This window comes from Ambystoma mexicanum, chromosome 1p (genome assembly GCF_040938575.1).
Source record: "Ambystoma mexicanum isolate Mex_15411 chromosome 1p, UKY_AmexF1_1, whole genome shotgun sequence".
Classification (NCBI taxonomy): domain Eukaryota; kingdom Metazoa; phylum Chordata; class Amphibia; order Caudata; family Ambystomatidae; genus Ambystoma; species Ambystoma mexicanum.
The window spans coordinates 871,891,985-871,918,595 of NC_090921.1; the positions used below are offsets into that span (position 1 = coordinate 871,891,985).

General features: G+C 45.8%; 1 protein-coding gene across 1 annotated transcript in view; it reads right to left on the reverse strand.

Annotated features, from left to right (window-relative positions):
- Nucleotides 1-22,395: 22,395 nt before the first annotated feature.
- VAT1L (vesicle amine transport 1 like) overlaps nt 22,396-26,611 on the reverse strand; it is a 1,329,730-nt gene continuing 1,325,514 nt past the window's right edge. The window contains exon 9 of the mRNA XM_069652882.1: nt 22,396-23,268. Within this exon, the coding sequence (XP_069508983.1) occupies nt 23,170-23,268 (99 nt within the window). The 3' untranslated portion in view covers nt 22,396-23,169. The remainder of the gene's footprint in view (nt 23,269-26,611) is intronic.

The following is a 26,611-nucleotide window of genomic DNA, read 5'->3' on the forward strand; positions in this document are numbered from 1 at the left end:
CTGGACCTATAATATGAGAAAAATGGTACATAGATAAATATGTATTTGGATCAGAAATAGATTTGTGTGCAATTTGACAAGGGGAGGTTCCTCTGACCATAAAACCTACAGCATCACTCTGACACTCCATTTCTTCCCCCCAATCAAGGGAGAGAGGAAAGCTTGGCCAATGATAAGTGAGAGGGGCAGTCTTAGCTAGGCCCAGGCACACACCCATTTTCAAAACACATAAAAGGGCCACTGAAACCCAGGTAGGAAAAATTCACTTTCTACTTTCTTGCGGGACGCTTTGCCGGGAGACTCCAGACTTCAAATCTATCAACCTCCAGAGACCAGAGATCCAGAGAGACCAGAGATCCAGAGAGACCAGAGATCCAGAGAGACCAGAACTGTGCAGTGCTGTGAGCAGAACCAGTGCTTGACAGACCCAGAGAGCAGAGCTGACCCAGATAGCCGGGACTTCAGAACCACCCGCCGGAAGTCCCGTCCAACCTGACCAGACCTTGACGGCTTATTTCAAAAATATAGTGTGAGTACTCACTATGCCAAAACCAATCTTTAAAATAATCTAATCGGGGGGCGTGTCCAGCTACGAGACGATGCGGACGTGAATCTGCACCGCTCCGCGAGCCGCCACGTAATCCTGAAACATCCTGCCTGATTTCGACAAGATGGACCAAAAATAAGCAAACGTACGGAATGCAGAGGATCTGCTCTATATCCTGGTAAATTTTGGGGACAAAACGCATACACGAGGAAGAGAAACATCGACTCTGGTTCGAGGCCACGTTTTTGAAACGCTGCTACAAACAAAATGGCCACCGCGTATCCCCTAGGCCCTGGCCAGGCCACACAGTGAGCTGCAACCACCCCCCGCGGGGTTTGCAAAGACGGCGCTGAAACCGGTGACTCGTACCTGAACGCAAGTTGACCCTCCGCCCCTCCGCACGCATCGTCAAGCGTGTGGCGGCGTGTATCGACAGCCAGTGTCCGCCGCCGGGGACCGCGAGCCAATACAGCTCGCGGTGCGGACGAGGGAGACTCACCATAGCATACTGCTGGAGACGCCACTGGAAGACGAAGAACCTGGGAAAATACAGTACGTTCCTGGGGCGGAAGTGGTGAGGCAACGGAGCGGACTGCTGCTCCAGCCATAATACGCTTCCTCCGTAACGCGAAGCTGGTGCCTAATAACTGTAAACTACCGTCTCATCCACCGCTACCTTGTCAGTGCTACGGGCGGTAGAAGCAGTTTCCCAAACAACGGAACTGAGCAGACGTGGGGCCATACCCCAGTCCGAACATTGCCCACACCAACAGCTCGCCAATAGAAGCAAAGAGCGGGAGAAGAGACTAGCATAAGACTGCCCCGGTTAGCCTGGCGAAACAACCCTGGGCGGCCCGCGAAAACACCAGCACCGAGCGTTCATCCTGTGAAGCTGTCAAACCGCCTGGGAGCATCTGTACCCTGGCGCAACTGTGCGACCTATCCAAGTGTGTGCGGCCACTACGCACCTCACTAAACTACTGCAGTGGCCCTGGGACACATCGGAGAAAATGGGGAAAGATAAAGCTAAGAAACTCCCGACACAGAGCAGAATGGAACAATATACAATCCCTTCGACACAGGTCCCCGACTACCATCCGGTCACCCTGGAAGAAGGACAACCGGGTAACGCAATCTCCCTGAGAGACATCATGGCCGCCATTGCAGACTCCCGCACGTCAATGGAGCAAAAAATGGATGGGATAAGCCTGGACGTGTCCCTCCTCAGATATGATCTCCAAAAGCCTTCGGCGCGAACTGGCGAAGTCGAACAGCGCATCTCGACTACAGAAGATGGAGTACGAGACATGCAACACCAGCTCAGAAGCGTTACTTCGAAACTCAAACTGCTGGAAAGCCGAGTTGAAGACGGTGAGGGCCGCTCAAGGCGCAATAACGTGCGCATAATTGGCATACCTGAGAAAGCCGAAGGCCCCTGCATGGAGCTCTTCCTTGAACAATGGCTAACAGACCTATATGACCTGAGCTCCTTCTCCAATTTTTTCTCTATAGAACGAGCACATAGAGTACCCACGGGTAGACCAACGCCTGGGGCGCCACCACGCACAGTAATTGCGAGATTCTTAAATTACAGGGACCGAGACGCCCTACTGCAACTGGCACAGACCAAAGGCCCGATCACCTTTAACGGCTCCAGGATCGCCTTCTTTCCGGACTACACGAGAGAGGTGCAGAAAGCGAGGCAGTCTTTCCACCAACTTAAAAAGCACCTGCAAACATTGGGGGTCAAATATGGCCTACTTTTCCTAGTACAGCTTAAGATTTACCACAAAGGCACATCAATCCATTTCAGTGATCCGAAGGAAGCATGGCAATGGGCGGAACAACATATAGAGGGGGACTGGTCAACTCCCCGAGCCAGCAGGGGAAGAAACAACAGACCGCCCCCCGACCAACAACATGCACCCCGACCGCCCCCGGAACAAGGCCTACCAGAGGACAGCGATGGATGACCCCTCTCACCACTCCTGGCGACGCCCAGCGGTTTACCAGTGAGTACACAATGCACTACCCTAACACAATCCACAAACCGTACCTGCTGACACGAATCAACACACTCCCTAAAATTGTGGCCGCGGGGTCGACTCACAGCCACACGCTAGTGGGGCCCCCACCCTCTAAGAGACACATCAGAGAGTAGCCCCAGAGGTGCTAACCCCTGATTGCACACCGCCAGGGACTAGCATACATACACAAGTTGAGTTTATTGCATGTAAGGTGTCCAGTTGACACCCGTGGTTTTCTAGGTTCGGGCGACCGATGCTTCTAGTTGGGAGGAGTATGGGGTGGGGGGTAACGGGTTTGTTATGTTTCATTGCACACGGGACACATCAGACACGAAACATATCAGGACCAATCAGTATGAGCATAACTTATGGCCACAAGCTCGCGAGACGCGACACATCGTCATCGACAGCACACGTATCCACTCCCATAAGCAGACATGGCATTGCATAACAACACTGCTCATGCCCTCAGAACACTCCGGCTCATGACGTGGAATGTCAATGGCCTTGGCAACGCTATCAAATGGCGCCTGGTTAGGCAATTCCTTAATAGACGGGCACCAGACATAGTGCTTCTGACCGAGACCCATCTTGCGGGCACGGAATGCACCCTGTTCAAACGCACAAACTACAAGCTGACACTCCACTCAGGCTTCATGATGGGATCAAGGGGAGTCATGGTCCTGTTACACAAAAACCTTCCTTTCCAACTCACCACAGTGCGCCTGGACACTGGCGGCAGATACGTATATGTGACGGGCAGGTTGTGGGATCAATCCATCGCACTGTTAGCCACCTATGCACCACCAACCCAACTGGACCAACTGCTCACAGACATTGCCCCGCTGATCACGAACGACACTTCCAACCAGCTGTTTCTGGGTGGAGACTTCAATGAAGTCATGAACGTAACTTTAGACCAATCACATTTACGCAACAGGAACCCCAACGCAACTACCCGACTTGCCACATTCACCAATGCACTGGGTCTATGCGACACATGGAGAGAACTCCACCCAGACACTAGGGAATACTCCTTCCATTCAGGGGCACATGCCTCCCTATCTAGGCTGGACTACTTTTTCGTCCCCGCCTCTGATTTACACAAGGTACAGGAAACAGACCTGCTCCCTAGAGGCATATCTGACCACTCCCCGCTTGAACTGAAAATCACAACATCCAGGCCGATTCCCCCGCCGAGCTGGCGACTAAATAACTACTACTTGGGGGACCCCGAGCTAGTGGATAAACTCCAGGAGAGCACAAACACATACTTTGAGCTTAATACACAGTCTGCTTCTAACCCTGAGACACTGTGGGAAGCCTACAAGTCAGTGCTAAGGGGCGAGCTAATATCATGGACGACTGCCCAAAAAAGAAAGCATCTTAGCAAGATACTTGAAGCAGAACAGCAAGTGAAGCAGGCAGAGGAAAAGCACATAAACGAAGACATACCGGACACAAACCGCACCCTGCTTCGAGCACAAAAGAAGCTCCAAAATACAGCAATGGATAACGCAAGGCACGCACATACTGCGATGCGAGCGAGAATCTATGAAATGGGAGACAAAGCCGGGAAGATGCTGGCATGGCTGGAAAGGAAAGAGCAAAGGCGCAGCCATGTCTTGCGGCTGGAGACGGGAGAGCAACACACTCGTGTAACGGACCAGGACATAACACAAGGCTTTGCAGAGTATTACGCAGAACTCTATGAGGCACCCAGGACTCGAATGGATGCCTCGATCATGGAGGAAATAGCCATCCCTACCTTAAATGCGGCGCAGCAGGAACTACTGGAGAGAGACGTCACGGAGGACGAGATTCTAAGCGCCATATCCAGCCTCCAAACCGGCAAATCCCCAGGTCCCAACGGCTTCCCGATCGAGCTATGGGGGAAGGTGGGGACCAATGTGATCGCTCCGCACCTGTTACGGATGTACCAGTATGCACGTGAGAAGGGCATTCTCTCACCTGACCTACGTGAAGCAACGATAATAGCGATACCCAAACCGGACAAACCCCCCGAAACCTGCAGTTCATACAGGCCTATCTCACTTATCAACAGCGAAACAAAGATACTCGCCAAAATACTAGCAGACCGCCTCCAACAGGTCATTCCCTCTCTGATACACCTGGACCAGTGGGGCTTCATGCCACAGAGATCAACACGCATGAATCTTTATAGAATATATTCAGCCCTGGAAAGAGCCCACAGCATACAAGGCCCCTTGGCCTTACTTGCAATTGACTTTGAGAAGGCCTTCGACTCAGTGAGATGGGAGGCCATCTGGGACATAATGCACCGTATGGGCTTTGGCGAGAACTTCATGAGCTGGGTACGCCTACTATACAACCGCCCAACCGCCAGAACCAGGATCAATGGATGGCAATCAAATCCCTTTGGGCTGGGGAGAGGAACGAGGCAGGGCTGCCCACTGTCAGCCATGATCTTTGCGATCGCAATAGAACCCCTGGCAAATCTCCTGAGAAACACACCTGCCTGGGAAGGCTTCCGCTGGTCAGCAACCTGGGAGGACAGAGTATCACTCTATGCTGACGACCTGCTCATCTATCTGAAGGACCCAGCCAACTCCTGTCCCAGAGTTACGAGCATACTGGAGCAATATGGGGCATTCAGTGGCCTACAAGTGAATTGGGCCAAATCCATCCTATTCCCTATAGGGGATGCGCCTGCAACCAGTGCAATGAACGGCCCCTACCAGATCGAAATGGAGCAGTTCAAATATCTTGGGATACGTATCACGCAACAACTTGCAGACTATACATCCCTGAACCTTGCCCCACTCGTAACAAGATTCGCAGAAGACACCCGCAACTGGATCTTACTGCCATTGACATTGTTGGGTAGAGCTGCACTATTCAAAATGATTGCCCTCCCCAAATTCTTGTACATCCTGCAAAATGCCCCTCTATACATCCCGCAGCAAGAATTCCATAAGCTCGAATGCATCCTCAGAAAACTGCTATGGGGGGGGCGCATCCGCGGATCGCTCTTTCCACGCTCCAAAGGTCCGCATGGGAAGGAGGGATTGGACTACCCAGGCTGCAATCATACTACTGGGCCGGCCAGCTCACGGTGGTCAATGACATGCTGCATGGAGATGGGACACTTCCGCACATCAAGGCAATTAACCCCCACAACACATCAGCACCATTAGAACATCTCTACGGAAGCCTGGGTCGCCCACTGAAACCAGATATGGCGACACACATTGTGAGAATATGGAAAGAGGTACACCGACACCTAGGATGGGATGGGAAACTGACACTGGCCCAACCCCTATGGAACAATTGCCATCTTCCTGAAATACAAAAGCTACCTAGATGGCCCGAATGGGTCCAACGAGGAATCACCACCGTCGGGGCTGTGCTGCGGGAGGACAAACTTGCACCATTTGAAACACTGCAAGAGGAATTTTCCCTCCCAGCCACAGAAAGATACCACCACATGCAATTGCAACATGCGTGGAGCACCCACCAACAAAATATACGGAACATCCCGGAAAGCTCCCCCCTTGAATGCAATATGGTGTCGGACCAGGTGAAACGGAAAGTCACCTCCACCTTGTACAATGTGATTACATCCTTTGCGACACCAGAATTGACCAGCCTGAAGACCAAATGGGAACGGGACGTGGGAACGCTCCAGCCGGAAGACTGGGTGGAGGTCCTAATGTACCCGCACAAGGTAACCATCTCTTCAAGACTCAGGCTGGTCCAACTAAAGATCCTGCACCGCGTCTACTACCCAAGAGTCGCCCTTTTCCGCTGGGGGAAGACGACAGACGCACGCTGCCTGCGATGCAAGCGTTAGGAGGGCACATTCTTCCATATCCTATGGGAATGCAATAATATCCAACAACTCTGGCAGAAATGCTGTGACAAACTATCCAGCGTTATAGGCAAGACAATAGTCAGATGCCCAAAACATCTCCTTCTGGGGATCTCTAATGAAACCGACCTGTCCCGGTATGAAAAGATACTCTGCTCCACTGCAACGGCCGTGCTCAGGCGGAATATAGCACAACTGTGGGGAGCAGAACGCACTCCGGACTACGACCAATGGGTCGTGGATGTGGACATCTGCGCTGACATGGAACATCGGGTATATGCTGCAAAGGGCTGCCCGCAAAAAGCGAACAAAATATGGAGTCGCTGGGAAGACGCCAGCTAGAAGGCAGGTGTGCCACGGCAGACGCTAGGAACGGACAGGGCCGCATGATGCTGAATGAAGCGAGCCAGGAACATACTGATTGTGCCACGAGTAACTCCTGCTTTGGCAAAGTCTGACGGACCACTAGACAGCAGTCCCAGTTATCAAGAGTTTTCTTTTCTTCTCTCTTCTTTCCTCTCTTTTGTTGTTTTTAGTTATTACCTGCTTCTCTCTCCTCTCCTGACCCTCCTCCTGAAAATGTTGATTTTATGACTACTCCCTTGCTCCCATCCCTGATACACAGAGAGATGCATGTACTGTTAAGTTGTTTTCCTATGTTTAAAATCAATAAAGTCTTTGATCCAAAAAAAATAATCTAATCCAAACTATTTTAGCCTATTAGAACTGCCTCCTAGAATCGTGTCATTCTATCATCTTAACTTTCATTTTAAAGCTAAGATTCTAGGCTTTCCAACGAACCTAGAACTGACTTCCTACTCCTTATAGTGCCTCCGTAATCACGCTCGACGCGCGCGAGTAAATTTGCAGCGATTTGATATTTTGCACAATTTCAGCCACGTGTAAAAATCAGCAGCTTCTTGCTTTCCTTTGCTAACATTCGTTTTAACCTGCTGGTTACACATAGAGCATTGCTAAAGTGAGCCTGAACTAATATTAACTAGATATCACCCACCCTGAACCTCTAGAGGGAATTAAAAGCATTTTTAGCACATTTCTCGCTTCATTGTCATCACATTCAAAGCATTTTGGGCCTGTGTTTCAAACCTCTACCTGTTTTCCTCTAAGCTTACTGGGGGGGGACTGCATTTCGTATTGCATTTTGTTGGGATTCTTGAAGACTGTGTGCTCTCCTTCCATTTCTTACATTGCATAGGGGGGGAGTGAATTGTCAAGGAAAAGTGATTACATTGTCTTTTGTTGAAGCCATATCAAGTTATTTTCTGTACTGCATTTCATTCATCATTGCGTTTCCTTGAACCACATAATGCATTCTTTCCCACCTTATTCTTCTGTTCCTATTCATAAGTTACCTCTTGCTGATTACTGCTCATATTCACAAGTGTAATATCCATTATCAATTTATTTATAGAAGTGTGATATATATATATATTGTTTACATTTTCAAATAAACCTTTTAATTTGCAAAACAAACCTACTTCTTGGCTCAGTGGGGTCAGGGGGATTCTAAGAGAGGGGTGTTATACAAGGGTTGTCATCCAGAGTACTGAACTGGACATACAAATACATCAATAAGGGTTTTCCTCAGCATCCCAGACTAGGCATTGACTTAGCTGTAGTGTTGATTGAATATCGCTTACAATGCACCCTTGTAAAAGAAAGTGTACTGTGTATTGTACGGCCATAGGGAAGCAAATAAAAAGTATCAGGCACATCTCTTCCTCCCTAAATGGAAAAGCTATTATTTTAATTTTAAAATCAGCCTTGTAAGGGGCCACGTGCATTGGAAGAGCAAGAGGGGTAAGGCAGTCAATCAATAACCACCCTCTGGGGTCTATCCCCCTCCTCATGCCCAGTGTCCCCCTCCCCCAAAACTCCTTCAGAGCTGGCATACAGCTCACTGAAGACCAGAATAAACTCCATGTGATGTGCACATACTAAAGATTGCAGTGCAGTGCATGCGCTGAACACCGCGTTGCTCAGCTCAGCAACCATATTCCACTTGTTCAGGTACTTCTGGGTTGTGCCAGTAATGCATATTTCTGTCTCTGCCTGCAGTCTTGCGTCGAAAAAGGTGAAGCCAAACTGCAGTGAGAACAGAGGACATAAGGTAATATGTTTTTTTAAAGAAAACGTGTTTAAGTTGTGTACTATGTGTGTGTGCACGTGTGTTTGAATGTACTGCATATAGTGTGCCTGTGTGTGTATGAGAGTTTTGAGGGAGTCTGTGGTGAATGTATATATATGTATGTTAGTGTCATAGTGTGTAGAGAGGTGTGTGGGGGTGTGCATGTGAACTGGATGGTGTCTGGCTATGGGCATGTCTGGGTCAGAGTGTGAATTTGAAAGCAATGTGTGTATGGGTGCATGCGTTTGTATGGTGGGTGCAGTAGCCATGCAGATATGTAATGTGTGCTCAGCTTCATGAAAGTGATTTACAGTACCAATACTGGTATAGTGTCTAAACTGCAGCCTGTGTTCCATGAATGTGATTTGCAATGACCATTACCATCATAATCACTAGAGATAAATTGTGGCAAACGTTTCATGCAAGTGATAAAGTGTACATCACATAGATTGATTGTGGCAGAAATCTAGACCATGGATCATTAGTCGTTGGACTCTAAGACCCCTATATTGCAACCAACACCATCTAATGACAATTGCATGGACATCGTGTTGTCAGGGGGGAGCTTGTGATCCAAGCAGGAGAACAGGTGGGCATACATAAGTCAAAACAGAGAGGTGGTATAGCCCAGTGGCCCCATCCATTAGTCAGACTGCCATGCCGATGTTATTATCTTACCCTAAAGTGGAAGAACATTAATTCAATCATTCGCTACTTAGAGCAGCTACTCCATCCACAGTAGCCCTGCTCATTGTCAAAGCTGTCACAGATTTCCCACCCAAGACATCATTGCAGTCCAGTTAGAGATGTAAATGTTAGCCCAATGAGAATGGCAGTGTGGGAGGTAGAGAGAGTGATTTGGAGGAGAGAAGAGACAGAGGAAAGACTGGTGGAGGGGCAACATCCTGATGAAGAGGATAATACAAATAAAAATGACTGATTAGATAAAAAGGAGGAACATAACAATAGAGGATGAGATCAAAATGATGAGAGATAGACAGATAGCATAGGAAGAGAATCAAGAGAGAACAAGTTGAGAGAAGCAGTAGAAGAAACATCAAGGGAGCGGGAGGGAAGAGGAGCAGGACACATATAATCATGGAGGAGATACATCATGTAGGGAAAGAGGCGTATTTAAATCTTAGGGCACCTGGCTAGGTCCCGATTTACCCAGGTGGGTATACGTTTCATAAACAAAATAATCAGGATGAGGAGATCCAAAACAGAGGCACAGAAGTGCTAAGTGTGAATGTTTATTATGTACTCACACAGGAAGTAGTAAGTAACTCCACAATTTACTTTACATTTCTTCCGATAAGCACGGAAGATAGTTGAAAGACACGAACAAGGTTGGTTATGTAGTGGTGACACAAATAGGTGTAGGCCTCTGGAATATAGAGGTCAGCACTACATTTAGATACATGTTTCCTCATATATCGAGGGGGTATAAGAACCCGCTGTTACACAAAACAGAAAGTGCACACAACAATCATTGAATTTTGACAGGTGCAGGGTAGTGATGCAGTTGTGACACGTAGTTCGACACAGGGTGTGACACAGGGTGTGTTTCGGCCAAAGAAAGTGGCTTGGTTGTAGCCGTCTTTGTGCTGGCCTTCGTCAGGAAAAGGCACCAGTAGTGGTGCTGTCCGTGGTATCTGTGGGTAAAATAGAACTATTTAGGATCTCGGGTAGTTGTTCTTTAAGTACTAAATGTATTTAATACGGGCCAAACTTATGCCCAGGCGATACACCATGTGGAGTATCTACAAAACAGCTTACCTACTGCTAGGAGAGCAGGTGGGTGCTGTCGGGAAATCCACGAGGAGTGCGGGATAACCGGTGCTGGGTTAGCACTTGGTGGAAGGCTGCAGTTTCCTAAGGGCCGACGTGGTACAGAGTCTCACGGTGCCGTAGTGGGACGTAAATGGACCCAAGTCTGGAATGAAAATAAAAACAGGTATAGGTGACCTGAGGGGGTCGAATATGCCGGGAAACATAGACGGCACAAAACGAGCTAGACAGAGCTGTAGAGGCTCTGGGGAACCTGAGAGGCGAAGTCGGCTCGGCGATGGTGCCTAGGGCAAGTGTTGGCCAAACTGACTCAGGTGTGGCGCTGGAGTAATGCGTCTTCAATGGTGCCTTAGTGGTTCATTGTGCCTAGCGTGAGGGTGGAAACCGCTAAACGACAGGGGGGGGGGGGAGGAAAAGCAGCGGTGCCCAAATGGAGAGCACGTGTGATGGCGGCTGCTGATAGCCGAGCACAAAACCCTCGTGAACTGGTGGGTGGGAGCCTCCAGTACGAATCATTGCTACGTGGAGAAAGCAGAGCGTGTTGGTAAGGTCATCCAAGGTGTGCTCTTCCGCGTGCGAATCAGGGGGACTTACTGTGGTCATGGTGGTATGCTGCCGTGCTGGACGTGGACTGCTAGGAGCCGGATAAGTCGGACACCATAGAAGCCGTGTAGGACTGTATGATAAACAGCCAGTGGCTAAAGACAAGCCAATGGGATACCGCGTTCGCAGGGTGGCAACCTGCGGGAGCCAATCAGATGGCTATGCGCCATGTACCAATGAAAGAGCGGTACAACGTGTGTGGTGTTGGGTAATGTAGTCCGGTGAGGTGTAAAATGACCACTGCTATTGGTCGACGTGGACTGCACGGAGCCAGATTAGTTAGACACCGTGAAAGCCGTGTAAGACTATTTGATGAACGGCCGGTAACAAAGGACAGGCAAAAGGGATCCCGCGTTCGCAAGGCGGCAACCTGCGGGGGCCAATCAGATGGCTGAGCGCCATCGAAGCAAGAGCGGTACTACGTGTGTGGTGTTGGGTAATATAGTCCGGTGAGGTGTAAAATGTCCACTGCTATTGGAGGATAGCTCAGACAGAAAAGGCTGGCCATATGGTTGCAATCATAGGTACTCCAAGGGTGGAAAATTTCCGGAGATCACTCCGCCGCCAGTGACAGTGGCTGGTTGTTCTCTAGAAGTGTTTCCATTCAACGGTTATGTTTAGACCGTCTTGGACAGAGTTCAATTTGTGGACCCATTTTTGCTCGAGTTTAGTAAGGGCAATGTTGATATCACCTCCTCGTCTTTGCGGTAGAAGTTGTTGCACTACGGTCCAAACGAACTACAACAGACGGAACCGGGTAGTGAATTTCTCAGGAAGCTCCGGATCTTCTAGCGGGAGTACTCCAGGCTCCCCCGGAAGCGGTAGAAATCAGGGCCCCCCGCCACAACATCCGTTTTTTCAGAGAGGGGGCCAACGGGGCCGCCCGAGGAGGCGCCCTCTACAAACCGGACAATACATGAGGACGCGCCAGTGGTACTCGAACCAGCCCTAGCAATCATTCCTATCTTTAATCTATCCTCGAGGCCCCTAGCCCAAGCTGAACAGACACTCCTCGAGAGGGGCCTCTCTTTTGTTCCAGCCACCAAAGCGGACCCCTTCAACACAGAAGCAGAACTCAGACGGTTTTTTCCGTACCCTGAGGTTAAAATATTTTTTTGAGGTGTATTTACCCAGCAAACAAGATTCTATCAACCAAGGATCAGAGAGGAGCAAAGAAAACATCACTGGTTTTAAACCCAAATCAACCTTCTCACCCCCTCACCATACTATCCCGAGTGAATTTGAGACGTTTGAGAAAATCGTGATGAAGACGATCACGGATGGAATAAAACGAAAAAACTTCTACCAAGACAACCTGTTACCAACAGAGAGACAATCCCTGAAGGACCTCAACCTGGACATTACCATCACCATAAAACCAGCAGACAAAGGAGGCGGCATTGTGATCATGAACACCACAGATTACAACCAGGAATGCCTACGACTCCTCAATGACAAAACCTCGTACAGAATGCTGAACAGGGACCCGACACCACGATTGCAAGAAGAGATCATGAACCTTACGAAGCATGCCGAACATGAAGGGTGGATTTGTCAAGAAGAAAGGATTTTCCTCAACAAAACTCACCCGAGAATTCCGGCTTTCTATATTCTACCCAAAATTCACAAGCATCCCACCAAACCTCCGGGCAGACCTATAGTCTCTGCCTGTGATTCACTGTTGGAACCTCTCTCCTTATATACAGATTTTTTCATGAAGCCTTTCGTGGGTAAGATGGCCTCTTACCTGAAAGACAGCACAGAAACAATCAAGATATTAGACTCCATACATCTGACTGCCCAGTCTATATTGGTCACCATGGATGCCGAGGCACTATACACCTCCATCCCACAAACAGAGGGCCTACAGGCTTTGGCAACATGCCTCGAAAAAAGAGCTGATACCTCCACCATACCAACCAACTTCCTGGTTGAGTGCATCCGGATTGCTATGGGCGAGAATTTCTTTCTGTTCGGCCAACAGATGTACCAACAAATTAAAGGCGTGAGTATGGGTGCCACATTTGCCCCAGACGTCGCCAACCTATACATGGCACAATACGAAGAAGATCATATTTACCATAATACGAACCCCCACAGAACACACATCAAGGTATGGCGTCGATACATCGATGACGTACTACTCATTTGGGAAGGAAGCGCAGAAGAATTACTAGCCTTTCACCAATGGCTCAATGCTCGGAACGAATACATCAAGTTCACCATTGAATGGGACTACCAAGATATCAATTTTCTTGACTTACACATCTATCGGTCCGGAGTGATGCTGAAGACAGAACTCTTTAGGAAACCCACCAATAGGAACACCTTACTCCATTTCACCAGTTACCATCCGCAAGGTTTGAAATACAATCTCCCCTATGGTCAATTTCTGCGCATTCGGAGAAATTGCTCTGACAGAGAGAAATTCAACCACCATGCACAACAACTGCAAACACGCCTTGGAGAGAGAGGCTACCCCAGGAAGTCCATCAAGACAGCTAAAAAAAGAGCAGCCAACACCGACCGCTTCCTCTGCCTAACGACCAAAGAAAAAGACCCCAACAACAGAACGTTGTGCGTAACCACGTACAATCCAGTCAGTAACCTCATTAAAAATACCATCAACAAACACTGGTATTTGGTCAAAAATGAAGGCACCCTTGCGAAGAAGCCACTGTTCGCCTTCAAGAAGAATAGAAATTTAAGAGACTCCCTGGTCCACACCTTCCTAGAACCCACAAAACCAGCTACCACGCTGTGGAATCTTCCGCCGGTAGTCGGCCACTTCAGTTGCGGACAATGCGTCGCCTGCCGTTTTACTACTAACAGCAAAACTTTCACTCACAAGAATCTGGTATGGAAACAGAACAGCCACACCAACTGCGAGAGTAAATATGTGATTTACGCCATCAAGTGTCCCTGTGACTTAATCTACATTGGCAAAACTATTAGACCTGTCAAACAAAGAATCAATGAACACAGATCATGTATTAAAAACCAAATCGAGGACAAACCTTTGGTTGAACACTTCACCAAGAAGAAACACACCCACGAACAATTCACATGGACCGTAGTGCAACAACTTCTACCGCAAAGACGAGGAGGTGATATCAACATTGCCCTTACTAAACTCGAGCAAAAATGGGTCCACAAATTGAACTCTGTCCAAGACGGTCTAAACGTAACCGTTGAATGGAAACACTTCTAGAGAACAACCAGCCACTGTCACTGGCGGCAGATCAGTGTCCACTACGCTCGATTGACCTAAATGGACTACCTCTTTTGTGTACATTTCCACCTGGTGAACACCATCATACACTAAAAGTCCACCTTGTTTTACTATCCGCAGTGATCTCCGGAAATTTTCCACCCTTGGAGTACCTATGATTGCAACCATATGGCCAGCCTTTTCTGTCTGAGCTATCCTCCAATAGCAGTGGACATTTTACACCTCACCGGACTATATTACCCAACACCACACACGTAGTACCGCTCTTGCTTCGATGGCGCTCAGCCATCTGATTGGCCCCCGCAGGTTGCCGCCCTGCGAACGCGGGATCCCTTTTGCCTGTCCTTTGTTACCGGCCGTTCATCAAATAGTCTTACACGGCTTTCACAGTGTCTAACTAATCTGGCTCCGTGCAGTCCACGTCGACCAATAGCAGTGGTCATTTTACACCTCACCGGACTACATTACCCAACACCACACACGTTGTACCGCTCTTTCATTGGTACATGGCGCATAGCCATCTGATTGGCTCCCGCAGGTTGCCACCCTGCGAACGCGGTATCCCATTGGCTTGTCTTTAGCCACTGGCTGTTTATCATACAGTCCTACACGGCTTCTATGGTGTCCGACTTATCCGGCTCCTAGCAGTCCACGTCCAGCACGGCAGCATACCACCATGACCACAGTAAGTCCCCCTGATTCGCACGCGGAAGAGCACACCTTGGATGACCTTACCAACACGCTCTGCTTTCTCCACGTAGCAATGATTCGTACTGGAGGCTCCCACCCACCAGTTCACGAGGGTTTTGTGCTCGGCTATAAGCAGCCGCCATCACACGTGCTCTCCATTTGGGCACCGCTGCTTCCCCCCCCCCCCCCTGTCGTTTAGCGGTTTCCACCCTCACGCTAGGCACAATGAACCACTAAGGCACCATTGAAGACGCATTACTCCAGCGCCACACCTGAGTCAGTTTGGCCAACACTTGCCCTAGGCACCATCGCCGAGCCGACTTCGCCTCTCAGGTTCCCCAGAGCCTCTACAGCTCTGTCTAGCTCGTTTTGTGCCGTCTATGTTTCCCGGCATATTCGACCCCCTCAGGTCACCTATACCTGTTTTTATTTTCATTCCAGACTTGGGTCCATTTACATCCCACTACGGCACCGTGAGACTCTGTACCACGTCGGCCCTTAGGAAACTGCAGCCTTCCACCAAGTGCTAACCCAGCACCGGTTATCCCGCACTCCTCGTGGATTTCCCGACAGCACCCACCTGCTCTCCTAGCAGTAGGTAAGCTGTTTTGTAGATACTCCACATGGTGTATCGCCTGGGCATAAGTTTGGCCCGTATTAAATACATTTAGTACTTAAAGAACAACTACCCGAGATCCTAAATAGTTCTATTTTACCCACAGATACCACGGACAGCACCACTACTGGTGCCTTTTCCTGACGAAGGCCAGCACAAAGACGGCTACAACCAAGCCACTTTCTTTGGCCGAAACACACCCTGTGTCACACCCTGTGTCGAACTACGTGTCATAACTGCATCACTACCCTGCACCTGTCAAAATTCAATGATTGTTGTGTGCACTTTCTGTTTTGTGTAACAGCGGGTTCTTATACCCCCTCGATATATGAGGAAACATGTATCTAAATGTAGTGCTGACCTCTATATTCCAGAGGCCTACACCTATTTGTGTCACCACTACATAACCAACCTTGTTCGTGTCTTTCAACTATCTTCCGTGCTTATCGGAAGAAATGTAAAGTAAATTGTGGAGTTACTTACTACTTCCTGTGTGAGTACATAATAAACATTCACACTTAGCACTTCTGTGCCTCTGTTTTGGATCTCCTCATCCTGATTATTTTGTTTATGAAAGGGAAAGAGGCGTAGACGTAAAGCACAGAGTGGACAAGGGTAATATAGAAGGCTGGAGCAGGGAATAGAAGAATAAGATTGAAAGATAGAGGTGAAGAGGAAAGTGAGTGTCAGGACAAAGGAAGATAGTGGATAGTAGTGGAGAACTGGGCAAGAAGAAAGTCCACAGGTAGAGAAGCAGGTAGCAGTCAAAGTGTCAGCGATAATAGCAGAGGCAAACTGTAGGGCAGCTCTAAAGTCTTAGTAGGCTGGGAATTTGAAAGTACCCTGAGATTCAACTGTTCCTGTAGAGTCTGATTCCTCGTCCACATCAGCAGAGCTAAGGGTGCTGGGGTAGTGGTGCCTGTTTGCAGAGAGTCCTGCAGGACCAGCAAAACATCCTGACACATCTGCACGTGTCAAGAAAGATCCTGGACCAAGTTAGAAGTGTTTGGGAGCACTATAAAATCATGAGACTGTGAAGGACCTATTGATGTAAGCAGTGTGATAGCCCTGGCAAAGAAACCAGAGGTATGGCCTCATTACTATGATCCTAAGTAAGCACATGGCTGAGTAGGAGCCCTATAACTAGTTATTGTGATTCAAATCTAGCCACTGTTTGTGTGAGAATGCCTCCTTGTGTTCTGCCATTATATCCGTACTGCAAGGCACACCCAGGAATAAGGTGGAACAGAACATGCGTATACATGGATTGTTCAGCCTGATTACAAGAACATTGCAAAAATACAAGCCAAAAAAAATTAAGTATTCCTAGTGAGATTTCTTTTGAAGAATGTCGAGTATTTAACAGCATAAAGGACAGAAACATGAACATGTAGGGGAAAGTAAACATACACATCAAAGTGGTGCCAGTTCAATACATTTCATAACATAATCAGAATGTAATATCATAATGAACATTGAAATTATTGTTCAGTACATACGTGCAATGCATTGTGCATATGTTAATGTGTTTTTCTCAAGATATAATTGTGTGGGATATGGAGAGTTTCATATACATTATCAAGGGAGACTAGTAGAAACACATGAGAAAGTGGTGCACATTCAAATAATAAAGTAAAATTATTGTAATACAATGTGATAATGATTGTGTGGCATTTATAAATGGTCCTGTATCCACTATTGATGGCCTCACTGCATTTGTGCATCACTTTGGGAATAGGTCAATTTGTCTTGTTCATGATGTGTGCTGTAAGTCTGTATTGGCTGATTTATGTAAATGTAGGAGCATGGTCATAATGGGGCATAACATTTTCTAGGGAACAGATGAATAAGTGTCCCACAGTCACAATGCCTTCCTTTTGTGAATGAATTTTTGCGTACTTCCAAGGGAGATATTTTTGATGAAATGTGCCGCAACGTGTGCATTTCAAAGAATATTTGTTCAGTAGCAATGGTCAGCACTGCTAGATGCATTTATTTATTTATTTGCATTTTTAAAGCATTCAGACAGCCGGTTGTCTTAGTTGCACATTTACAATGCGCTTATATACCCAGAGGTTTCTAAGCGCGAACCCGGAATCGAACCTGTGTTGCTTAGTGTCGTTTTGCTTCCAAGGCGAGCACGTTGCCACTGAGCTATCCTCCATGGACGGCATGCATGATGAAGTAATGATGAAGTAATGATGAAGTAACTCGCCAAACTGGCCCACTTTGGCACAAACACGATCCCAATTTGAGCAAAACAGGCCCACACTAGGATGCAGAGACCTGCCCTGTTGCCAGACTGGCCAGCCTGAGCCTGTCTGGCAACACTGGAGCTGAACTGCAAACATCGGCCTTTGCGTGTACTAGGGGGAGCCGTACAACTGAAGCTTACACTACGGGTATCACACGTATATGCTTGGACTCGCTCTATACACAATAATGGGAGAAAGGTGCAGGTTCCCATGATGCACGGTGTTAAGGTTTCCATGTTGGAGTAAAGTACACATTGGTAACAAGAGCCCAGAATGCAAAGGCCTTTTGAAAGTGCTGAAAGACCTGCATTATACTGCTTAGCCTAATGCATTCCACGTGTGGATAATGCTGGGTGAAGAGTGCATGTGTGTAAACAATGCCTCTTTTTAGAGCAAGAATGATAGATCATCACGTTAAACAGTTCCTTCAGACATGGGATCAGGTTTCTCTTTGCAAGTTCATTTCTTAGCCTGGTCACCTTCGACCTTCATCCTTCCAACATCAGTAATTCAGTAATATTAATTTAGATTGTCCAGCGCATCCCCCAGCCTGTTACCCCTAATCTCGCCTACCAGTACTTATGGGGCACTGCTCCACACACGTCGCTGAGGCTTGCCTGACATCCCTTTGAACACTAGGGTCCACACGCAGAACACCCCTAATACCCCAACCAGCATCGCTTCTCCTGCAATGATCCCTGCTCTGCAGTCTGGCCGCCATCATCTTCCTTCTCTGCGACCTTCACCTCCTTCTCCAAGATGTAGGATGTGACCAGCTCCGTACCTCATTGCTGTCCATGCTGGTCTTTTTCCCCTGCTTCTTGCTCTCTGGTCAGCACATGACTCCATGTTACTGTGCCCATCCCACAGCCTGCAATGCCACGTGTGTCATTAAGCATGATTTTCAATGCCAGCCACAAGGAGTTCCTGGAAGACAAAACTGAAATATTAAAGGTACTGCTATCTTCGGAGTGGTGAATATGTACGGTAGACACAATGCACCCTCAGAAAATGGACCTCTGAACAATACTGCTAATACCATTCTGTTCAAATCTTAGCAATACATAACAGTTTTTGAGCCTTTTATTGCTGTTTTATTTCATGCTCTTTTTCTTTTTAAAGTGTGATGGGATATTAATAGCTGTATAGACCTTGAGCCTGGGCGTGCTAAGCCCTATGGGCCTATACACTCGCAAAATACCCTTGCTTCTGCCAGGCCTTACACTCAATGTCAAAGGACCTTTACAGCCCGCATTCGAGGTCTTAAAGCTTAATTAGCACAGCTATCCCGCCTTAATAGCTTTCATCTAAGCCAATCAGAGTGGTTGAAATGTGAAGTGACAAGCCACGTTAGATCCAAGGTAAGTACCTTTATTCCCGTGATCCAGGCGGAAGTCCAATACCATGCAAGTAAGATGTATTTATTTATTTATTTATTTATTAATTACATGTGTGTAATGCCCAGAACCGTAGGTATCACTGCGTTTGTACAGTATAAGGAAGGAAAAGGTACACCGGGAGAGACATTAATCATATTTGTTAAACAGTCAGGTTTGTTCAAGCTTTTCATAGGTCAGGTAAGATTGCTCTTTTCTGATGTGCAGTGGGAGAGAGTTCCAGAGAGATGGACCCTCCAGCTCTCTTGCTTTTGTATCTTGGGATGAGCAGGAGGTTGACGGATGATCTTAGGGAGTGCACGTGAGGTTTCTCAGTAATGCTGTTGTTAAGGTAGATGGGTGTCTCTTTGTCGATGCACTAGTGTGTCATATTCAGGGCTTTGAAGTCCATGCAGGCTTTTATGGGTAACCAGTGTACCTTTTGCCTGGTAAATGAAATGTGGTCTGAAGGGCGTAAGCCCAAAAGCTGCACGCAGGGCTTTATCCTGGAGGAGTTGGAGTTTGGTGAGGGTGGCTGCTGAGGAGCCCATGAGGAGAAATGGGTAAGGGGCTCACTGGGGACTCTGCGCATTACCCTAATTAATACGCCAGGATTCTGGATGGCATGAACATTTTAGTTGAGAGTAGAGCTTCTCGGGATATGAAAAGCACAGATGCCTATTTTACACCCCTTTGCATGTTAGTTGGCAAGCTAAGAGGGGTTCATTTTCAGACCTTTGTCACCGAATCAGGGTAGGGGCCAGGTTCCTTGATCTTTTCTCCCAGAGGTCTACCCATTGTATCCAACAGGCCCTAAATCCCACAGGTGCCACATGCCACAAAAAGTACACCAACTGACCTGGAGAGCCAGCTCCATAACGTCAGTTTCAGAATGCTGCTGAAACCATGTAGGAGATTATTCATGGGGGGTGGGCACAATAATAGCACCTTACAGAATAAGAAATATGAGATTGAGAACCATATGAAGCAATATGGTGGTCACCTCTAGTCCCCTTTTAATGATTATAAGGAGATGCCATTTGTTTACTTTCCATATCTGTAATTGATTGTATTTTTTGCACTATTCACAAATCTGCACATTGTCACTATTTTTACTTGTTGTTATGTTCCAAAAAATCATGTTGCTTCTTAACAACCTTTGAGAAAAAAATGTATACAAAACTACAAGAGTAGCCTAAATAATAAAAAGGCTTATGTAGACTAACCTCAGAAGGTGGTTGTTTCTTTCCCCCACAATGAGTATTAGTTACCGTTGTCTGGGTCTTTTAGGAAGGTAAAAACCATGACTGCAAGAAGTTATTGCAGACTTTAATTTGTGAGGACAGGATTACCCCGTGTGCACACATTTACTTTCCAGCCCATTACATCCTGTCCGACCTAGGGCTGTCCCTTCTGTTACAAGCCTCTGCACTCTGCAAACAGGCAATGCATAGGAAGTTCCACTTGCCGGAAAGGTGGATAAATAAGTCATAGGGAAAAGGCATTGGGAAAGACAACAGGTGTGTCTGTTGTTGTACAGAAGTGCTGGCGGGATGGAGGGAAGAGCAGCAATGCTGCCCCCCTCACTTCCAACCTGCCCAAGGGATGCCAGCCGCTGAATCTGTATAAGATGTATGAGGGGGAGCTCAACAGTGCCCCTTTCTCCTGCTGCGCCATTAGAATGCTGGGGCAAGCGGTATTGCTGGAGCCGTTTCTACACATTCTTCCTCATCAGTGGGGGGGACCACAGAAATGCAGCTTGCCGGATATGCGACAGGTGAAGCCATCAGGGCGGGGATGGGGCCGTGCAGCTCAAGTGCCGCAGGAAGTGCATCAATCGGTGGATGTCTACTGTGTTGGATTGCACCACCCTAGAAGGAATCTGAAAATGAGAATTCACTCATCTTAGACTTGCCGCATCTGTGCTTTTCAGAGGCAAACTAAGAAATTCAAAATTACGTGCTTTACAACAAATCGGCAAATAATGCTGTTTTTTGTTTCATAGACATTTAATCTTGTTTATTCTAGCATTTGTTTTGACTAAATTTAGCCACATGAAGCAACTTATTTGGATACATTTCAAAACCTGCTTGCTGTAATATTATATAACACTGTAAGTAAATACAAGCCAAGCAGTTTTTATTACACCGTGCATGTGTTAAGCAGTCGGACAAAAGTAGATGCAAAACATATCTCAATTCACATACAATGTTGCCATCAGGAGACATAGAATAAGCATGAAATCAAAGGGCAGTTCATTGATTTTGTGATGAAATAGTAAATGGCCACGAACAGGTGCAAAAAATCGGTGATGCATAGGCAAGCACACAGACACACCTTCACACACGCACGCACACACACACACACACACACACACACACACACACACACACACACACACACACACACACACACACACACACACACACACACACACACACACACAAAAATGGACTCACATGCGCATAAACACACCACATACACACACACTCATACACATACAAACAGACAAACACACTTGTATGCAAGCACATGCTCACAAACACACCACATGCACACACACAGAACCACACACAAACACACTTAAATCCATACAGATGCACACACACATTGGAACACACGCAAACATACAAAAAACACAGGTCATATGCACAGACACGCAAGGAAACACATCCAAATATCCTTTGAAGAAAAGTAGATCGTTGGGAAAAAAAATGAGCCATGCACCTAATGGTAGCATCCATGACAGAACGTTGCTCCGGGGCCATTGCTAGAGAAATAGCTCATCTTAAGGAGTCCAATTAGTATTTATTATTGTTCTCAATTGAAAATGAGAAGAAATGGTTGCTCCTGTATAACCTTAGCAATTCTTAAATGCATCAAATGGGTAAGTGTTCTGAGGCTTCACCAAACATGTATGTGCTTAGCAGAAGTCTTGCGGTGCCCAAAAAAATGTCTTCTCCTGAGTAGTATGGGATAAACTGCATGCTTCGTTTTCCCAAACTGTGAATTATGACAATTTTCTGGGAGAAAATCTAAACAGAGTAAAATCACATCATCATTGAGTGCAATAACTCACCAGCCTTTGCCTGCGACTAAGCATCCCTTTCTGAGGAAGAGGGAATGCACAAGCATGCTTGCCGTTCTGAATACAGAAGGGGATTTTACCATGATGATGACACATGGCGTCATACGTTCTCGGGGTTACACAGAACTTTACATATTGTTTTCTTGGGGCTTTGGATGGATAAGGGCAGGTAAGGCATCATCAGAAGGTGCCGGTTCCAGTGGAAATATCCACCTGATCCAGTGTGCAAGATTATGCATCATTCACTCCACGAAGATCACTTCTCAATGCAGTGGGAGATGAAGACCCTTCAGCAGTAATGATTGCCCTGACCCATTGCAGAATGACGCATGCCATTCTCTTCCAGAACCATGTCATCGTGTGAATTGAAAATGAGGTATTTGTATGAGAACATAAGCTTCCATTGACTTAATACTGTTATTCTGGGTGGGGGAAATGTGTGTCCCCGTCACTATCAATAGAACATTTGGTGAAGAATATTATGACTTAAAGTAATAGTTAAAAAAACACACTCAGTCCAAACAACAGTGGAATGTCCCTGCAGATGAACAATTCAAGGGCAAAGAAGTTAGTAACACTGTCACAAAAATGGCTAAACATAGAGTACAATCCCACTCGAAAGTCAAGCAACTGAGTGAGCGTTCAGTAATTGGCTTTTGGAAAAAATGTGTAAATAACCTTGAGGGTTAGACGTACTTAAAAAGTGAGGGATGGGGCTTCATGGGCTCTGGCGAAACAACTGGGTATTATAATACTGCTCTGAAAAGGGAAATGGCACTTGAGAGTTAACAACAACGGTCAACAGCTCACAGTTCAGCTGACTGCAGACAAACACAACACACACTGTACTACAGCATTGTATCACTGATGCACAGAAGGGGTCATCCAGTCTTGATCAAGCCTTCTTGGCCAACTCTTCTGCTGTCCCCTGTTTTGGTGCTGTTACTGGATGAAGGGCATGCGCTCCTTGTTTTCCGTGTCCCCTTCGTGGTCTTCCTCTTCCTCTCCTGCTTCACTCGTTTCTGTGCTATCGTTGGCCATCTGCAAACAATTTGAGTAAAACACAGCCCATCAATGAAGAGTATGGTGCTCATGTCAAAATGCAACATCAAGGAGGGAATACTCCAGATAGGCCATAGTATTAAACACATGCTGGCGTGAATGTTGTTAACCTTTGCAATGGGAAGCAAAACACCACTGACTGCATGCTTTAAAACAAATTGAAAACAGTAAAGGATGTATTAATGCACATTCCAGAAAAACAAGGGGCCTGATTTACTGAATTTTCAGCGTGGTGCAAAGTTTTTTTTTACTGCTGCAAATTGACTTTGCACTGCCAACAAACACTCTGGTTTACAGAAGTCTTGGCACTGAAAAAATACTCTTTGCACTGTGAATTGGGCCCATTTAGCGCAATGCAAAGAGTACTTTTTCAGTGCAAAGTGATTTACAGAACAGTGGAAAGTTTGCGCTGCAGAAATGTACTTTGTACTGTTCTGTAAATCAGGGTGTTTGTTGGCAGTGCAAAGTCACTTTGCTCAAGTACAAAGTCATTTTGCACCACGGAAAAATAATTCTGTAAATCAGGCCGAAGGTCTCTTTGGTATTACCAGAAAGAGAGTGAAGTTAACAAATTTCGTTTTTAAACATTCTTTAATATTAATCGAAACAATAATAATAATACACTTGAAATTTGAAATGTGTATATAAAAACACAAAGGTACATCAAAGGATAGATGTTGAAAAATAGATGTGGGTTCAGGAAAAATAAACTAGTAACGGTCTTTGAAAAGAGCACTAGAGAAACCTTGACTTCAAAATGTCATGGATCCATAAACAAGGACAATAATCATATCCATAAGACAACATGAAAAAAGTGGCAGAAAAAAGTAAATCTTCCGATGTCTTCCTTAGACTAGTTATACAAAACAAACATTAATTAAGTGACAATTAGGGATATTTGGGATTTTAGTTGCTATTAGTGATATTGTACTGTGAAATATTTAACTCCAGATTATAAAGTAACAAATCCTAATGTGTTCACGAGATGTCCCAACATGATTGCGTATGTCAGTCGGATGTTGGGTGAGTTTAGTAAAGTACATGAGTCAGAACGATGGCAAGCAGCAACAGATTACTTTCATTTTTGCAAATGCCAATAGTTGAAGGGCAAAACTTAAAAGGTCACAATGTCTGCAATGTTGGTGGCAGCCATTTTAATATAGTAGACTTTCTCGTTTTCTGCCATGAAGGTGAACAGAAAATGTGAAAGGGAGACATTGTTTTCTTGATGTCAGTAACAAAATTACGATTTGCTAGTGTTTTCATGTTCACTGTAAAATGCTTGGCAGAAAAAGGTAATGTAACTATTGCATATGTCATTTAATTATAAAAGGCACTTCCAGCAGACAACAGGATCCAAAACAAAATATATTCTTTTGATGAGAATATATGTGTTCTGTACGGTAACATTTCATATATAAAAGTACACATTCAACCACAGTATGTAATAACTTAATGGAGGGATGCCATGTTTCTTGGTGAAAGACAATCCTGTAGTATTTTATATTGGAGCAAGACTGGGATTGGAGGAGTTTTTGCTAGCTTAATCATTTGTAAAAACAGAAGGAAAGCACCAAGACCGGGTTTTGAAAATGGGCAAGCATATAACCAGTACACTATGTTATAGCAGACAGAGATGCAACCATTTTTACACACATCTTTTAAAGAAAATATTGCACTTTTCCAAATAGAAGAAGTCTTTAAAGGATTTTTTTTTCTGTTAATAAAGTTTTCATTTAAACAATAGTTGCACATAATTCATGCAAATGTGCATAAATCAATTCATGATATTGCTGAACTTTGTACCAAAGCATGCTCCTTCCATAACCTTTCCAAATTGTTCTGATTGTTTCCAATGGTCTGATTGATTCCTTCGTATTCTTATCTTATACAATGATTTTACTGGATCGTCTGTTGCATATAGATTCCAGAAGAACCTCTTACAGGTGTTCTGGATTGTCATAAAGAGATTGGATAATTATTTAAAAGAGATGGCCATATTTGCAAAAAGGAAAACACTTATTCTGGCAGATGTGTATTGATCGTTAAATCTGCCCAATGGGAAACCTGAGCCTTTTTGCCTGGGATTGATCAATCACTTGGTATCCCCATGAGATTTCTGAAAGTTCTAATCATGCCTCCTATATCAAGGTAATTCCTATTGTCCAATTGTGAGACTGGAGACTAAAAAGGAAGTTTGACTGGCCAAATGGAAACCTCAAAACATCTCAAGTGGTTCTACGGGCCTTAAAAGTCCACCTCACTTGTTGGTTAGTTTGTGGCTTTTGTTTGTCTGTAGGGTAGAGTGGACAGGACAGACTCACACGTTGATGGCTTTTAAGGTGTTTTGGAGGCATTTACTATTTGTTGCAGCATGTGCAATGTTTTTTTGGGCCCTTTTTAAACCTCTTTGTTCTGTTTGTAGTTGCTTCTAGAGTTTATTGAGCACTGCTTTTATGCCCTTTTGTAAGAGAGTGTGTGTGTGTGTGTGCGCGCGCACGCGCGTTTTGAGGTGTGGTTAAAAAGACAGCCCCAGAGCGACAGAGATGGAGAGCCATACTAGGCCCCATTGTGAGAGTGAAGCTGGCTCAGTATGGAATTACATTGAAATATAAAAGCCAGTACAAAACAGTAATTTCAACATGAGGCCTAGTGAATGAGTAAGAATGGGCCTCCCTCCATTTTGTTACAATGTACAGGCATTCAGCCGGAAAAGAGTGCAACTTAGAACTGGAATATTGGTAACTGCGTCAAATGGGTTCCAAAAGACATGGGGCACTTCCGAGGCTGACTTTGTGTAAATACCCACTTTGATTCAAAACTGCAACAGTGCACAAGGAAAGACAAATACATTTGAAATACTGTGCATTTGGTTGCTAATAAGGAGGAATGATGCCTTACATTTGAAAAGTAAAGTTGAATGACAAATCGCCTTCATGAGGAATAAAGAGACTTAATTTCTGCACATGAAATTACAACATTTATAAGGAAAGGCCTATTTAGTTTTTGCATAAATGAACACTGGTTTCTTATGTAACTGTGGCATATTTTGTGAAAAATACCAAGAGTGAACTTATTTCTGTTTATACAGTATATAAAGAAAGATTATCTTGTGAACAACAGACCCTTGTGCAGTATTGGAAGTCACATGTACACAGTGGGCAAATGCAATATGCTAGCCTTTCAGAATTGTGAATTGCAACTTGTTTTTCTCTCTGAGCGGAAACTTTGACCTCAAGAACTTTGGGGCTGGGCCCACCAAGGGAACAGGTCTAGTTGTCAATTTAAATGCTAAGATATACAAAGAAGTAGATTGAACTTA